At 44.0% G+C, this 17,704-nt stretch overlaps 1 protein-coding gene across 1 annotated transcript in view; it reads right to left on the reverse strand.

Annotated features, from left to right (window-relative positions):
- Positions 1 to 14,193: 14,193 nt before the first annotated feature.
- Positions 14,194 to 17,704, reverse strand: part of LOC115461775 (CD5 antigen-like) — a 73,653-nt gene continuing 70,142 nt past the window's right edge. Inside the window, exon 7 of the mRNA XM_030191820.1 lies at positions 14,194 to 14,534. Coding sequence (XP_030047680.1) covers positions 14,194 to 14,534 — 341 coding nt within the window. The remainder of the gene's footprint in view (positions 14,535 to 17,704) is intronic.

The raw sequence follows: 17,704 nt of genomic DNA on the forward strand, positions 1-17,704 counted from the left end.
TTACTCTATCACCTGCCCCCTCCATTCATCCCTATCCAGCATTTGCCCTCTCTGCCTGAGGCCTGCCCTGCAATCCATGTTCCTCTGTCCCCTGCCCCCTCCATTCATCCTTTTCCAGCAAGTCCCCTCTCTCCCTTCCATGACCCCCCCCTCGCATCCATGCTCCTCTCTCTCCCATGTCCCAGCCTGGCCCGCCCTCTTCTCCTCCCCCCCTTCGCATCCATGCCCCCCCCCTTCGCATCCATGCCCCCCCCCCCTTCGCATCCATGCATCGGGTGTTTTTTTTTTTTGTTTCTTCTTTTAAAATTTACCCCGTGGCGGTTCCGGCAGCGAAGCGTCAGGGAAGGAGGCGGCGCTCCCGACGTCTAGGTTTCCCTTCGCTGTGTTCCGCCTACTTTTGACGTCATCCTTGACGTCAGAAGAAGGCGGAACACAGCGAAGGGAAGGCTAGACGTCGAGAGCGCCGCCTCCTTCCCTGACGCTTCGCTGCCGAGCGAAGCGATTGGTTGTGTCATTGCTCCGCCCTCGACGTCATCACGTTTGACGCGTGGGCGGGGCAGACACAATGGGATCTCACCCCCTTCACTTCTGGCTAAAAGAGGCTTCATAGAACCTTGGAGTTGCGTGTTATATAGAGAGATATTGTATATTATATAGATAGATAGATCTTTATAATAAAAGCTAATATATTTCAGCCTGCTTTCTCAGTTTCATTTCTCTCTATCAGACGTATTGGCTTGGCGCCAATCTAAGGTTCTCCCCCCTCCCCTAGACCGAATACAGAGTATTTTGCTTGCAGATAGTTCTGTTTGGAGAACCTTGGGCACAGGGAAGTATTTGCTGTGACCATACCTACAGTACAAACTTAGATTGTGAGCCCTTCTGGGACAGAGAAATATCCAGTGTACCTGAATGTAACTCACTTTGAGCTACTACTGAAAAAGATGTGAGCAAAATCTAAATAAATAAATATATGGAATGCTGCTACTATTGAAGATTCTACATGAAATGTTGCTACTATTTGAGATTCTAGATGGAATGTTGCTAGTGGAGAAGTGGCCTAGTGGTTAGAGCACCAGTTTTGCACCCCCGAGGTGGCCAGTTCAAATCCCACTGCTGCTCCTTGTGATCTTGGGCAAGTCATTTAACCCTCCATTGCCTTAGGTACAAACTTAGATTGTGAGCCCTCCAGGGACAGAGAAATACCCAGTGTACCTGAATGAAACTCACCTTGAGCTACTACTGAAAAGGTGTGAGCAAAATCTAGATAAATAAATAAATAAATACTCTCAAACAGCCAGCCCTCTGCATAGGGGAACCAGGAGAGCCGAGATAATGCCGACCAACAATAGCAGGTAGTGGGTGAAGAATGTAGTAGATTAATAGTAGAGGTTGTAAAATGAAAAGGTAATAAGGGTAAAAGGACTTGATGGAATTACAGTGATTTTTGGAAGCATGCAAACCATGCTCGTAGGGGAGAGAGAAGAAGAAAGGTGGTGGGCTGGGGAGCAGAACAAGTCCAGCATTCTAGAAGGCAAGCAACCAATAGGAAGTCTTCCATAAACCACAAGGAACCCATTAGAGAGAACTACAAAATTACATAGAATCTGCCCATTTAACGACACAGGCGCAGTAACCATGTTGGCGGGAATACTGCCAAACTGGGGGATTTCTAGGATAGTTGGGGGTTGGGCGCTTTTTTTAGCTGCTGCTGTGGTTTGAGAGTGCACCACTAGTCTGTGCACTCGTCGCCCTGACTCTTCCTGCCCTCAGATCCCCTTACTCCTAATTGGACCATTAGGAGGGTGAGGGAGGCATGATCCACCACCAAGATCATTATGATCCGGCGCCCTGCCATTTCATTTGCTGCCTGCCTGCTTCTGTCCTTGTGGTGTGTGCAGCTGCACGCCTTTTTTCAAATTCTTTCAGTCAGTGGCGGTGGTGGTCACTCTCTGTGCCCCCCCCCTCCCCGACCACGGCAGCTCCCCCCAGGCCGGCCGCGCAGAGACAGACGGATGCCAGACGGTGTTGGCTCTGGTGACGGGTCCCCTCCTGATCTGCTCTCGGAGTCAGAGCAGATCATCAGGAGAGGGGGACTGGCGGCCGCCACCAGAGAGGAGGACGGAGCCAGAGGAGTCACAGAAGAAAGGGTGTGAGTCCGGGATGGAGGAGAGTGGAGGGAGGGGAGGGTTCCAGAGTGAAACAGAGTTATGAGTTTTTGCAACCATGTTGCTGTGCTTTTATTGTTGGTAGCATTTTTACACAGGGATGTACACAGAGAAAGTATAAATTTTCATAGGTAGAGTAGTAATTAGTAGTAGTAGCCTTTCCTCATAGGGAAGTCGTCCCATCCATTTATCATTTTCGCTGCCCTTCGTTGTACCTTTTTCTAATTCCACCATATCTTAGTTTAGATGCGGTAACCAGAACTGTGCACAATATTCGAGTTGCGGTCGTACCATGGAGCAATACAAAGGCATTATAACATCTTCATTTTTGTTTTCCGTTACTTTCCTAATAATACTTAACATTCTATTTGCTATCTTAGCCGCCGCCGCACACTGAGCAGAGGGTTTCAACGTATCATCAATAGAAATCAAACAAAATAAAACATGGAAAAGAAAATAAGATGATACCTTTTTTATTGGACATAACTTAATACATTTCTTGATTAGCTTTCGAAGGTTGCCCTTCTTCGTCAGATCGGAAATAAGCAAATGTGGTAGCAGATAGTATATATAAGTGAAACATCCAAGCATTACTTTGACAGTCTGACAGGGCGGGGGTGGGTAGGAGGTATGCATATCTCCTACCCACCCCCACCCTGTCAGACTGTCAAAGTAATGCTTGGATGTTTCACTTATATATACTATCTGCTACCACATTTGCTTATTTCCGATCTGACGAAGAAGGGCAACCTTCGAAAGCTAATCAAGAAATGTATTAAGTTATGTCCAATAAAAAAGGTATCATCTTATTTTCTTTTCCATGTTTTATTTTGTTTGATTTCTATTGATAACCTTAAGAGTGGACTAACACGGCTACCACACCACTCAACGTATCATCAAAAATGACACCTAGATCTCTTTTCTGGTCGGTGACTCCTAATGTGTTATGTAGCTATAGTTCGGGTTCCTCTTTCCCACATGCATCACTTGTACTTTCTCACATTAAATGTCATCTGCCATTTGGATGCCCAATCTCCCAGTCTCGTAAGGTCCTCTTGTAATTTTTCACAATCCTTTTGCGATTCAACAACTTTGAATAACTTTGTGGGCACTCACATGGACATTGGCAACCATTCCTTCATTTGTGAGCATTAGATCCAGCATCAACCCTTCCCTTATGGGTTCCGCCACCACTTGACTGAGCAAGGCACATTGATATGCATCCATGATATCTCTACTTTGATTCTGCCGACTGGAGATTCCAATCCACATCAGGCAAGTTGAAATCTCCTAACAATAGCACCTTCCCTTTCATACCAAGATTTTGAATATTTTCTATCAGATCCTTGTCCAGCTCTTCCATTCGTGCAGGAGGTCTGCAGATAACACCCCTGTGGATACAGGTTCCATCTTCTCTTTCCAGGACAATCCATATAGCTTCTTACTTTCCCCAGATTCCCACATTTCAGCTGCTCTGATATTGTTTTTCATATACAATGCCACTCCTCCACCTCTTCGGCCATCCCTATCCTTCCTAAAAAGATTATAGCCCGGTATGGTCACATCCCATTCATGGGAATCATTGAACCACGTCTCTGTAATAGCAACAAATAAGTTTCCTTGACCTCCATACCTTGTAATTGTCCTGTTCCCTCCTTTTTGAACTTGCTTTTCTTATCATGAAATATTACCCACTCCCTGGGCTTGGATTCCGCTTTGTTCAGTGTGTATTACTGCAAGGCTATCCTGGCTTTCACCCATTCTTGATCCCAGTCTTCCATTCTGGAGTTTCTTGATCCTTTCAGCCTACAATATGTGTAATAACTCGACTTCTATCAAGCTAAATAGTGGCTCCAGTTCCAATAGCTACTCTAGGCCAGGCTTTCCTGACTGCATTAGAGCATTGCAATGTTAAAAACAAAAAGATCCTGCCTGTTTGTCTCTGCCTTCAATTTTTCTGGACCTTCTCTAAGGCAGGGCTTACCCCTTTAGCCCAAGTACTTGGTTCTGGGCTGCAGCAAGGCCCAGAGCCCTGGAGGTTAGTGGGTTTGCCTTTTCTTTTAAACCAGTAAGTTCAAATCCCACCCCCATGTGATAGCATGAGCAGATATAGGGTGTGGACCCTCCCCAGACATAGTCAAGCTGCAGTGTAGAAGTGAAACAAAGCTCTTCTATTGGGTTTCTCATCAAATGTACACTGAGGTTTGCCTGCTTCGTAGACTTGGTAACTCAGGAAGAAGCATAATCATCAGGCAGCTCAGTTCCCACTATAAAATCTCTGCTCAAAACTCACCTCTTCAATGCTGCCTTCGGCGCCTAACCGCTCGAGAAATATAAAATGCCCCAATCCATCCACCCTATCAGATTAACTGTTCACTCGTCCTCTAGCTTGTTCACTTGTCTTTAGATTGTTCTCTTGTCTTTTAGATTGTAAGCTCTTTGAGCAGGGACTGTCCTTTCTACGTTTGAATTGTACAGCGCTGCGTAACCCTAGTAGCGCTTTAGAAATGTTTGTTAGTAGTATAAAATGGAGTAACACCTGCCAGGCTACAAGTAGTTACTACGTGAACAGAAGTATTGACTTTTAAAGTTTAGCACTGAACAGGGAAGGAAAGACCTGTTTCTTGTCAGGTCTCAAAGTCAACATTTTTTGATGTTCATATCAGAATGTGTCTACCTTGGCCACACCACTGGTTCTATATACACAACTGATACCTTGAAGGGCTGTTTCTTCCTGTTGTGGGCCTCTCTGTCTTCTTCCTGCTCTGGACTTTTACTTTCCCTGGCTGGACCACATCCTTCTAAGTAAGCAGTCTAGAACTAGGTCTCTCTTAATATGGCCCTGTGATGGAGTGTTCTTAAGGGGACCTGAGCTTATTCTACAAGCGCTGTCACAAAGAGCAAGATGACGCTTGGGGTTGTTGACTACCCAGTTCAAAGTTTCTAGAACCTGAACTGCCCTGAATCACCAGGGCTCTAAAATGTGTCCTTCCTTGTGAAGAAACACGGCTACACTACCATTATCAGCTTCTTGCTGGCCTCCCACTTAGTCACCTCTCCCCTCTCCAGTCGGTTCAAAACTCTGCTGCCCGTCTCGTCTTACACCAGGGTCGCTTTACTCAAAATACCCCTCTCCTTAAGTCGCTTCACTGGCTCCCTATCCGTTTTCGCATCCTGTTCAAACTTCTTCTACTAACCTATAAATGTACTCACTCTGCTGCTCCCCAGTATCTCTCCACACTCGTCCTTCCCTACACCCCTTCCCGTGCACTCCGCTCCATGGATAAATCCTTCTTATTTGTTCCCTTCTCCACTACTGCCAACTCCAGACTTCGCGCCTTCTGTCTTGCTTGAGCCCCTACGTCTTGCCCCATCCTTGGCCACCTTTAAATCTAGACTGAAAGCCCACCTCTTTAACATTGCTTTTGACTCTTAACCACTTCTATCCACTCACCTCCACCTACCCTCCTCTCCTCTTTCCTCTACACATTAATTGATTTGTTTGCTTTATTTTTTGTCTATTAGATTGTAAGCTCTTTGAGCAGGGACTGTCTTCTATGTTTGTGCAGCGCTGCGTACGGCTTGTAGCGCTATAGAAATGCTAAATAGTAGTAGTAGTATCTTGGAGAATGTGATAGTGGTTGTTGCTAATCTGAAAGGAAGTGCTCTGAACTGAAAGTATGGAATGAAAACACGGAATTGAAGGAACCTATTGTGAGGATCTTGAATAGAAATGTGAAAATATGCTTTGAACAAGTCCAGGGATATTAGAAATTCTCTCAGCCTGACCACCAGTATGATGGAACGCAAATGAGAGATGTGAAAAGAAATACTTATGCCTTTGAGATCCAATATGGTATAAAATGACGGGGGGATCCACAAAAGATTTGGAGTAATGACCCTGCCCTTGCTTCTCAAATGGTACTGATTTGGTTTTGCATCTCTCCCCCCCCCCCCTTCTTTCCTGCTAATTTTGTAGTTCATCCTCCGCTCCTATTGTTGTTAGTGTAATATGTCCTGTCTTCGTTTATATCTCCACTTTTTCTTTCTTCTTCATCCTTTCTTTTTATTTTGTAAGCCGCCCAGACACATGTTTGATGGGTGGGGTAGAACATCTTCACTTCCAAATTCACACATCTCTGCAAGGTTTCAGCAACTACCTCCCTCATTTCCACAACTCTATAGGGAGAAACTATAAAGGCATCATAAGTGGGTTTCTTTAATAAGACATAACTGTGGCAACCACATCAACCATCAACAAGTGAAGAGTCCAGTGTAAATACTTTAATAATCAACACGATGCATTAAAATTCCAGATATTCCTTTATTCTCAAGTATTTTCTTCTTCTATTTAAGTATTTACACTGGACTCTTCACTTGTTGATGTTCATCTTTTGAGTTAGAGTCACAGTATCCTTCCTCTTTTTGTGGTTAACCACATCAAGCAGCCACTGATCAGTAGTAATATGGACCCACTCATGGTAAAACAGTTTCAGGCACTTTCACAGGCTAACTGTAACTAACTGGACTTCTTTGGCTCTTATAGGAAAGGAACTGCCCCCTTCCTGGGACTTTTGGGCACTCCAGAATGGATGAGTGTTATGGAACCTGCTTGATGAAAAGAAGGCACAAGAAAACTTCCTCTTCCTTTACTGAAATTTTCCCCAATGCTTAAAATGAGCTCTAACTATGGAGCCTTTAGAAGAAGAAAACAGGAATTTATTTATTTACAGTTTGCTCACACCTTTTCCAGTAGTTGCTCAAGGTGACATATTCAGGTACACTGGATATGATTCTCAGTAATTTCAGAATCCACCAGGCTGTCTCTGGACTTCCAAGAAATTGCTGGATCCACCTCAGAAAAGCACAAGAAATGTATCAACCACATATTGGCACCTTCATACATAATGTCAACGAAAAGAATGCCCTACTTGAGAAATACTTCAACCTTTTCTTTTCTCCCTCTGCCAGAAAGGTGGCTTTGCATGTGACCACCATAATAGCCATGTCAGTCCAAGGAAGATGGAACAAATGTCCATATCTAGTTAAGGTAAGGAATAAAGATTCCTTTTAATCCAAAATTAAAACCATCTCAGAAACATTCTGTTCCAAGAAGACCATCTTCCTGTGGGCTTTCTGGAGTGGAAAGATTTAGGCAATCTGTAGAGACCCTCAACGATGCACCTCCCTCCTCAGATGAAGGAACCCCCATCCTCAGGGACATTGTCACTCTATAATAACAAAACTCCATTTTATGGAACAAATAGAAAACTGATGATTTATTACCCTTGACTTGAGATAGCTTTCCTTCCTCTGGGGAAAGGATCCCAAAGGGACTTGGCCCTCATCAGCCAACCAAACATCAACCAATGAAAAATCAGATACTGGGTCAACACCAAAGACCTCAATAGTCAGCCTAGGATGCTTTTAGTGTCTCTAACCCTCTATGGCAAAGTGACCCAAAGCCCTATCTTTTGATCCTCCGTATGATCAGAGCCTAACTCTGCCTGAGACAAATGCAGGGCACCCAAAGCCTTTAGAATACAGCTTTGGCCCTATTATGGAGGAGCCCTCTGCTAAAGGACCCTCTGCCATATTACCTTCAACTACCTGCAACCCTACCACTGCCGCTTGTGAAGGCTGTGTCTTCTGCCAAATGGGAGACATGTGTCAGACATATGCAAACACAAACTGATTCCTGAATATACTGCCTGCTAACCCCCCCTCCCCAATGACAAGTGGGGAATGTATAATTATATTACAGATAGGAGCCCCCCCACCACCACCGGAAGGGTGGGAGGCTAAACCTAGAGCTCAGGCTGTTAAAATACTAGCCAAATCTACAGACTTATGGCTAAGTGAGTAAGGACTTGCTGGAATAGCAAGACCTAATGTGAACACCTGAGAAAGGCCAAAAGAACAAAGCCTAAATGCTGTAATTTGGAAAAGTTAGGTTAAGAAACTGAGAACAAAATGGATGCTGAGTTATTATAAAATGGAGTATATTTCAAAGTGACAGGAAGGGGGGAAAAAAGTGTTTACCACAAAGCCAGGTGTTAAAAACAGGAACTTAGAAGTAGAAAAAAAAGTGAAAAAGAAGAAGTTGCGGTTGGAAAACTTTCCGTGCGTGACCAGGCTCCCATAGAAGATAATGAGCCTGATACTTTCCAATGGGGCAAGAGCTGTATAAATATAGGGTCAGATTTGAGCAATGGAGAGAAGAAGCTGAGTTGCTGCCAGAAGTTCTGTCCCTCTGAACTGTTGTTTGATTGATGTCCCTGATTGCATTGCCTTGTATTGGTAAGCATAAGTAAAAAGCAAAAGTAGAGGCTGACAAATGCGCAAACCAATAGGGAGATAATATCAAAAACCAGTTTGTTCAGAATGGAGGAGGAGTGGCCTAGTGGTTAGGGTGGTGGACTTTGGTCCTGGGGAACTGAGTTCAATTCCCAGCACAGGCAGCTCCTTGTGACTCTGGGCAAGTCACTTAACCCTCCATTGCCCACCACATAGAGCCTGCCATGAGTGGGAAAAGCACGGGGTACAAATGTAAAAAAATATAATATATATTCATATCAATATCAAGGACCTGACACAGTCCATGTTTCGGCACCAAAGCGCCTGCCTCAGGGGTCACAATCAACTTTCTCTGAGAAGAAGCTGATAGGCTTGAATTCCTTTATGTACGCAAGTTAATCCACAGAGAGAACAAAAGAACAGCCAACCGATCAGCAAACACCATGTGACAAGGAAAAAAAAACATGGTGTTGGCTGTTCTTTTGTTCTCTCTGTGGATTAACTTGCATACATAAAGGAATTCAAGCCTATCAGCTTCTTCTCAGAGAAAGTTGATTGTGACCCCTGAGGCAGGCGCTTTGGCGCCGAAACACGGACCGTGTCGGGTTCTTGATATTGATATGAATATTCTGAATAAACTGGTTTTTGATATTATCTCCCTATTGGTTTGCGCATTTGTCAGCCTCTACTTTTGCTGTTTTGCTTTGACTTTCCGTGGAGGCTCCTCCTGTCTTCTTGGATAAGCATAAATAAATACATATCTTTACCTTCTGTCTTCTCTCATTCTTATAGAAAATCTAAGACATTAGTGTTACCTTGCAACAAAGATGATTACTATAAAGAGTTTAGATACCTTTACAGTGATAAGGAGTCAGATGGCCATAAACCATAGCCTTCCAAGGTACCCAGTGGGTAGTTGTCCATCTACCCTCGCCATAGCGAGGAGTCCATGGCCAGCTTACCATCCATAAAACACATTTTACACGATATAGTGCTAGAATAGACGGAAAAAGACCTCAGTGGCTCTCATGGTTCCATAATAAGGAGACCATGGAAGAACCTTACATTCAAACTACCATCATTGGTCAAAAAATCTTCTCTATTTTCCAAATAAATTCAGCGTGTGCAATATATAGCGGTTATACATTTAATAATTTATCATATTCCCATGTGTTTTTAAACAAATAATTCAACATGGTTTAGCTTCACTTAAACATAAACCTCATCAATAAATCACTTTTCAAACTACTGTTCTTAAGCTCAACGTAAACAACGCTAGATAAATAGATTACACATGGTTGAGCCACAGGGTTTAAATACTGCTATGGACAGGCAGGCATTTTTTTTAGGTTCCGGGTCATGCTTGCTTTAAATACTTCCGGTTCTTCTGAGTTGGCATTCATTATCATTACGAGCGCCATCTTTGAAAGCAGGGATGTAAAGTTAGCGCCAAGTTCATAGTAAGTCAATATGATTATAATTCCATTTGTTGTTTCCAGAACAATGTTTTTGTTAAAAGCTTGTCTTTTAAAAATTTTTCTAGGCAATTTAAACTACGATATAGAAACCACGCTCTCTAGTCCAAATTGCATTAGCAGGATCCTTGAAAAACTTCCCCAAAAGTGAAGGAGTCTTCTCTCATTCCAAACTGAGCAAAAGCAGCTACCCACACAACTTACCTTCCAGTTCCCAAACACCCCACATCTCTGCTTAAACCTCAAGCTTTCCCCAGGTCAAGTCATTACAACAAATTAAGCCAAGGAATCAAATTTCTCTCTCTCTCTCTCTCACTCACTCAAATAAATCCACAATAAAAGGCTTTCATAAGAAAATCTAACAGAAAAAATTACTGCCACTACAGGATCAGAAACCAAAAGAAGATATAAAAGGGGGAGAGGGAGTCAACCAAAGGAGACCCTTCATAATACCTCTATTGATCAAACTGCTGGAAAACAGAGTAACCTCCCAACTCAACGAATTCATACAAAAGTTCTCCATCCTTCATGGGTCGCAATCGGGCTTTTGACCTGCCCACAGCACAGAAATGGTATTACTCACCTTAATATCCAAATTTAAAAATGAAATATCATTTGGAAACAAAGTCCTCCTTTTGTAATTTGACCTGTCTAGTGCATTTAACAAACTTGGAATCGGCAGAAACATCATCAGATGGATAAAAGGTTTCATCACCTCAAGATCCTATCGAGTCAAATCATCCACATCAACCTTGTCTCCCTGGTCATCAAAATGCGAGGTACCCCAAGGATCACCTCTTTCCCCGATCCTTTTCAACCTTATGATGATCCCTCTAGCCAAGTCCTTATCTAAATTTGGCCTTAATCCTTTCATTTATGCAGATAATGTTACTATTTTCATCCCCTTCAAATCCAACTTAGCAGAAATCTCCGATAAAATAATCAATGGAATGAACATCTTAGCCTCTTGGGCCAATGCTTTTAAAATGAAATTGAATAAGGAGAAAACACAATGTTTAATCCTTACATCCCAGTACTCTACACTCACTCTGACTACACTCAACACCCTTGACGTCAGCATCCCCATATCTGATAACCTAAACATTTTAGGAGTATTATTAGACAAACATTTAACTCAGGGTTTCAGGTGCTTCAGCATCCACATCATGTTAAACGTTTTCTTTGTCGTAGCTTTTGCGTGATTTTCCAATCTTCCCTTAAAAACCTTCTGCAATTTGGTCCAATCCACTGTACTTACCCACGTTGACTTCTGCAATAGCATTTTCATTGGATGCAAGGCCCAAATCGTGAAAAAAACTCCAAACCGCCCAGAACACGGCAGCCAGACTTATTTTTGGTAAGTCACGGTTTGAGAGCGCAACACCTCTCCATGTAAAGCTTCAGTGGCTCCCTATTGTGGAACGAATTCATTTCAAAGTCCACATGCTGATTCATAAGATTATCTATGGAGAATCCCCACGCTACATGTACAATCTGATTGACCTTCCACCCAGGAATGACTCTAGATCTTCTCATACTTATCTAAATTTACATCTTCCCAACTGTAAAGGAATTAAGTACAAAACATATTATGCATCCAACTTCTCTGTCATAGGCAGCCAACTCTGGAACGCCTTACCAAGATGTATTTGAATAGTCAACGACCACCTACCCTTCCGGAAGCTGCTAAAAACTTACCTCTTCAAGCAAGCCTATACAAATGACCTGACTTAAATTAGAAGTCCATCTGCGCTGCCCGGATTAGACTATAAAACAGAACTTGAAATATGCTTCCCTATTTAATCCTTTCTGAATTTATCCTCCTGCCAACCCTTATTATACATTCTTCTTTAATTAACAACACTACCCCAATATACTCCCCTCCTATTCCCTTCCTCTACCACCCTCCTTCCTTACCCATCTTACTTACCCATATCTAATTGTCCACCTCTTTATACAATATATTACAGCTGTTATCCATTTTATGTTATTTTGTAAACCTGTTATATTATGTAAGCCTCACTGAACCTGCTAATAAGTGGGAAAGTGCGGGGTATAAGTGTTACAAATAAATAAATAAATAAGGCCCTAGATGACCCATACCAGGAATCTCTAGCTCACTTAGAAACATAGAAACATGACGGCAGATAAAGGCCATATGACCCATCCAGTCTGCCCATCCTCTGTAACCCCCAATTCTACCTGTTCCTAAGCGATCCCACATGCTTATCCCATGCCTTTTAAAATTCTGGAACAGTCCTCGACTCCACTACCTCCACCGGGAGGCCATTCCACGCCTCCACCACCCTTTCTGTGAAATAATACTTCCTAAGCCTATTCCCTCTTAACTTTGTTATATGCCCCCTCATTCCAGAGCTCTCCATTTGAAAAAGGCTCTCTTCCTGTACATAAATGCCCTTGAGATATTTAAACTTTCTATCATGTCTCCTCTCTCTCTCCTCTCTTCCAGCATATACATGTTGAGGTTCATAAGCCTGTCCTTATAATTTTTGCATTCAATACCGTTTACTAATTTCGTAGCAGATGGGCAGATGATCGAAAGCCCCGCATTGTTCCAAACAGCGCTCTAAAAATATGGTGTGAAGCCCTACCCAGTGCATCTCAGGATGCATGCTCAGGCACAATCCTCCCGCACTTTTACCCTATGATCAGAGATAATAGCATGCTTAAATTTGCATGCTATTATCTCTGATCATAGGGGCGGTAAAGCGCCATTTTCAAAGCGACGCCAATGGAAGAGGAGGGAGGTCACATCCCTCCTCCAATGAAGGTAGGGGGTGGGGAAGGGCTGCTAGAGCACCAGGTCGGGGAGAGGATTGACTCACGGCCCACTGAGCCACCAGGGCTCCATGTGAGGGGATGCCATGGGGGGTTGGGGGGGGCTGGAGACCCACCAGATCTCCAGCCCCCCTGAACCTGTGTCGGGGGGGGGGGGGGATTGGGGGAACTGGAAGTCCAGCCCCCATGTTGCTGGGGGGGGGGGGTCGGTGCTCCTGCGAGGGAGGGGCATGGGCTGCTGCATTGGGGTTAATGGGGGGGGGGGCCTGCTAGAATGCAAATGCATGCTGGACAGGGCTCACCATTCCTCTCCAATGGTCTGCAAACCCTAACGCCAGTTTCGAGCTGGCATAGGGTTTGCCGTGGACGGCACACCAATGTGTGGCACACTGCTCGCTGATCATTGGGGAGGAATAGGTTCAGCATGCATTTGCATGCTACTTGCACTAAAAGCCCTGTTTTGCATGCATTTGCATGCTAGTTGCATTCAGAGCCCGCAAGCACGTTGTTTCACGTGCTCAGGGGCTCTGATTATGGGGTGGTAGCAAATGCAGGTGCTAGTATGGCACTAACAGCCTCTAGCACCTGCGTTTGCTTCTGATCATCGGCCCATTAGGCTGAGACCCACAGGTCCTACCTTGGGGTAGGAGCTAACTGAAAGCTTCCCCTACTCACTAGAACTCCGCCAGAGTCGCTATACTCACGTTAGCCCTCTCCTCAAGTCGCTTCACTGGCTCCCTATCCGCTTCTGCATACGGTTCAAACTTCTCCTTTTGACCTACAAGTGCATCCACCCCGCAGCTCCTCAGTACCTTTCCGCTCTCATCTCTCCCTACACTCCTCCCCGTGAACTCCGTTCGCTGGGTAAATGTCTCCTGTCGTCCCCCTTCTCCCCCACTGCTAACTCCCGGCTCCGTTCCTTCTATCTCGCTGCTCCCTATGCCTGGAATAGACTCCCTGAGCCGGTACGTCAGGCTCAGTCTCTGGCTGTCTTCAAGTCTAGGCTTAAAGCCCACCTCTTTGCTACTGCTTTCGACTCCTAACCATGACTCTCTTACTCAACACCCTCACTTATCACCCCTACCACTGCAATTTCCCCACCCCTAGCTGTCTGTTCGTCTGTCCAATTTAGATTGTAAGCTCTGTTGAGCAGGGACTGTCTTTTTCATGTTAATTTGTACAGCGCTGCGTAAGTCTAGTAGCGCTATAGAAATGTTTAATAGTAGTAGTAGACTCAACTTCCAAAGAAAAAAAAAAAGAGAAAAACTGTGCTGCAGTAATCCACACTGCCATCTGCTGAATGTAGAGAATACTGGCAAGTTCCAGGGCTCTACCACGCCGTTTACTGCTTGTAATATCACTGGAAAGTTCTAGTTTTTTGCCTTCATTTGTTGATAGGGGCACACAACCCTCTAGTCTGGACAGGTCTAGCAGGAGATTAAGGAAAAACAAATTCAGTGATACGCACCAGTGTCTGCTCCGGAGCAGATGACTCCGACAGAATCTAAGCTCTTGCAGAGAAACTGCTGCGCTGTCCAGGATCCACACTGGGAGAGGTGTGACTCTGACCCACTGCAGACAGCTCTCTTCAACCACATTGGGCCAGAACCAGAGCCAAAAGGATTTGACTCTGGAGTTTCCATGGCAGATCCACATCCCAACTGCTTACACACCACGGCAGCATCTCGGAAATCCCAGAAATGATTGCATACTGTGCTCCATTGGTCATGATAATAAACCTCCAGCCGTCCTTCACAATGGCTGCTTCCGTTCACCAGACGCGCATTGGAGAAACCTGCAAGACAAAAGGAAACTAAGACATGCTCAACACTTCTTCTCCCAAGCAGACCCATATTCTCTACTAACGAAGAAAAATGCTCTGATTCCAGCACAAAAAAAAACCCAAGAATATAGGGAAAGGGAATTATATACCGCCTTTCTGTGGTTTTTCCAACTACATTCACTAGGAGTGGCCTAGTGGTTAGGGTGGTGGACTTTGGTCCTGGGGAACTGAGGGACTGAGTTTGATTCCCACTTCAGGCACAGGCAGCTCCTTGTGACTCTGGGCAAGTCACTTAACCCTCCATTGCCCCAGGTACAAATAAGTACCTGTATATAATATGTAAGCCGCATTGAGCCTGCCATGAGTGGGAAAGCGCGGGGTACAAATGTAACAAAAATAAATAAAATAAAAATATACAGGTACTTATTTGTACCTGGGACAATGGAGGGTTAAGTGACTTGCCCAGGGTCACAAGGAGCTGCAGTGGGAATTGAACCCAGTGAGTCCATTGCACTAACCACTAGGCTACTCCTCCTCTTGTCAAAGCTGTAAAAGTAGGGGACTAGCTGAAAAAATCTTTGCAAAATGATGCCAAGTAATTAAAACGTACACACTAGATAGTTTTTAAAAATCATGCATTCCCCAAAAAGTTTTAAAGTTGACCACTTTTACAAATTACAAAAATGTTTGTCTGACATTGTATGAATTCTACAATATATTAAAGTGAAAATAAAATATGCACAATAGTTTGACTGCGTTTAGTATTAAAAACTGAAATTAGAAAGTATTAAACTACGTTGGAGTTTGTTTCTGATGCGAGGGTCCACCTTAGGAGTCAGCACCCAAGAAAATGATCTAGGTGTCAATGTAGATAATATGATGAAATCTTTTGCCCAGTGTGTGGCGGCAGCCAAAAAAAGCAAACAGGATGCTAGGAATTATTAGGAAAAGGATGGTAAATAAGATTAAGAATATTATTATGCCTCTGTGGTTGGCTGGTGGTTGGGAGGCGGGGATAGGGCTGGGCAGACATACGGTCTGTGCCAGAGCCGGTGGTGGGAAGCGGGACTGGTGGTTGGGAGGCGGGGATAGTGCTGGACAGACTTGTACAGTCTGTGCCAGAGCCGGTGGTTGGGAGGCGGGGATAGCGCTGGGCAGACTTATACGGTCTGTGCCCTGAAGAGCACAGGTACAAATCAAAGTAGGGTATACACAAAAAGCAGCAAATATGAGTTATCTTGTTGGGCAGACTGGATGGACCGTGCAGGTCTTTTTCTGCCGTCATCTACTATGTTACTATGTATCGCTCTATGATGTGACCTCACCTTGAGTATTGCGTTCAATTCTGGTTGCCGTATCTCAATAAAGATATTGCAGAATTAGAAAAGGTTCAAAGAAGAGCGACCCAAATGATAAAGGGGATGGAACTCTTCTCATATGAGGAAAGGCTAAAGAGGTTAGGGCTCTTCAGCATGGAAAAGAAACAGATGAGGGGGGATATGATTGAGGTCTACAAACTCTTGAGCGGTGTAGAAGGATTAGAAGTGAATTGATGTTTACTCTTTCAAAATTTACAAAGACTAGGGGACACTCAATGAAGTTACAAGGAAATACTTTTAAAACAAATAGGAGGAAATATTTTTCACAATGAATAGTTAAGCTCTGGAACTCATTGCTGGAGGATGTGGTAACAGCGGTTAGCATAGCTGGGTTTTAAAAAGGTTTGGACAAGTTCCTGGAGGATAAGTCCATAGTCTGCTATTGAGACTGACATGGGGAAGCCAGTGCTTGTCTTGGAGTTGTTGCTACTATTTGGGTTTTTGTCAGATACTTGTGACATGGATTAGCCACTATTGGAAACAGGATACTGGGCTAGATGGACTATTGGTCTGACCCAGAATGGCTATTCTTATGTTCTTATATTCTAGAAAAGGTATAGAGAAGGGCAACAAAAATGATAAAGGGGATGGGAGGACTTCTCTATGAGGAAAGGCCAAAGTGGCTGGGGCTCTTCAGCTTGGAGAAGAGACAGCTGAAGGGAGACATGATAGAGGTCTATAAATTACTGAGTGGAATGGAATGGGTAGAGGTGAATTGCATGTTTACTCTTTCCAAAAATACTAAGGGCTAGATGCACTAAATCTTAACGACCCTCTAACAACCCTTTAAAGATGGAAATTCCTAACCGTTGCATGCATTAAAGGCCTTTTTCCAACGAAGCAAGCAGCTAACGAAAACGGAGTAACTACCATTGTAATGTGGGCGATTCGGGATGCACTAACAATACGGACGATTACACCGAATCATTTTCCGCAACATATTTAACGTGTGGTCAGACCAGTCGTAAAGGCCTGAGCTGTCATCTCCCCGCTGCCCCCCGTACCAGAAAAATCAAAGCTGGCATGTTTAAACATGAAAAGTGAGAAAAAAATAAAAACACCACAAACACTGGCTCCCCGCTTTCCCCTGCATTACTAAAAAAATAAACATACCATAAAAAAGGATCGGGAGGGGGCAAAGGCGCTCGTCAGAAGCGTCCTGTATGGACAGCCTTGCCCCCCCCCCCCCAGATCGCCGCTGTTCCCCGCTTCCACCCTTCACTAAATTAAAAACTGAAAATAAAAAGCTAAACTTAAGCAGCGCCGGGCCCCCCTCCCTTCCTGTGCCCCCTCACCTCGGGCTCTGGACCCCCCTCCCACCGAAGTCTGGCTACGCCCCTGCTGTGTTCTACAAATGACAAGATGGATTTGGATAGGCTGGAGAGGGCTTTGACAGCATCTCCAGTAGATGGAACATAAGGACAGAGCTGAGCGGACTTCTACAGTCTATGTCCCTGAAACAACAAAGGAAGACCATGATCAAGTATATAATATCATGATCATTGTTGATTTAATCTTGAATTAAGAATGAATGAGACTGTTGGGCAGACCAGATAGACCATTCAGGTCTTTATCTGCCATCACTTACTATGTTATTATGTTACTACTAGTAAAAAAGGCCTGTTTCTCAAACCAATGAAACGGGTGCTAACAAGGTTATCATCTAATGGTGATTATGTTTTTAAGGGAACTGTTAGGAAGAATGTGCTGTGATGATAAAGAATAATTGGGAAGGGTGTATAATGAGTAATATGGTCCAGGGTTTTTAATCTTTGTGTTTTAATTTTTATTTATAGTATATTT

This window comes from Microcaecilia unicolor, chromosome 2, assembly GCF_901765095.1.
Source record: "Microcaecilia unicolor chromosome 2, aMicUni1.1, whole genome shotgun sequence".
Taxonomy (NCBI): Eukaryota; Metazoa; Chordata; class Amphibia; order Gymnophiona; family Siphonopidae; genus Microcaecilia; species Microcaecilia unicolor.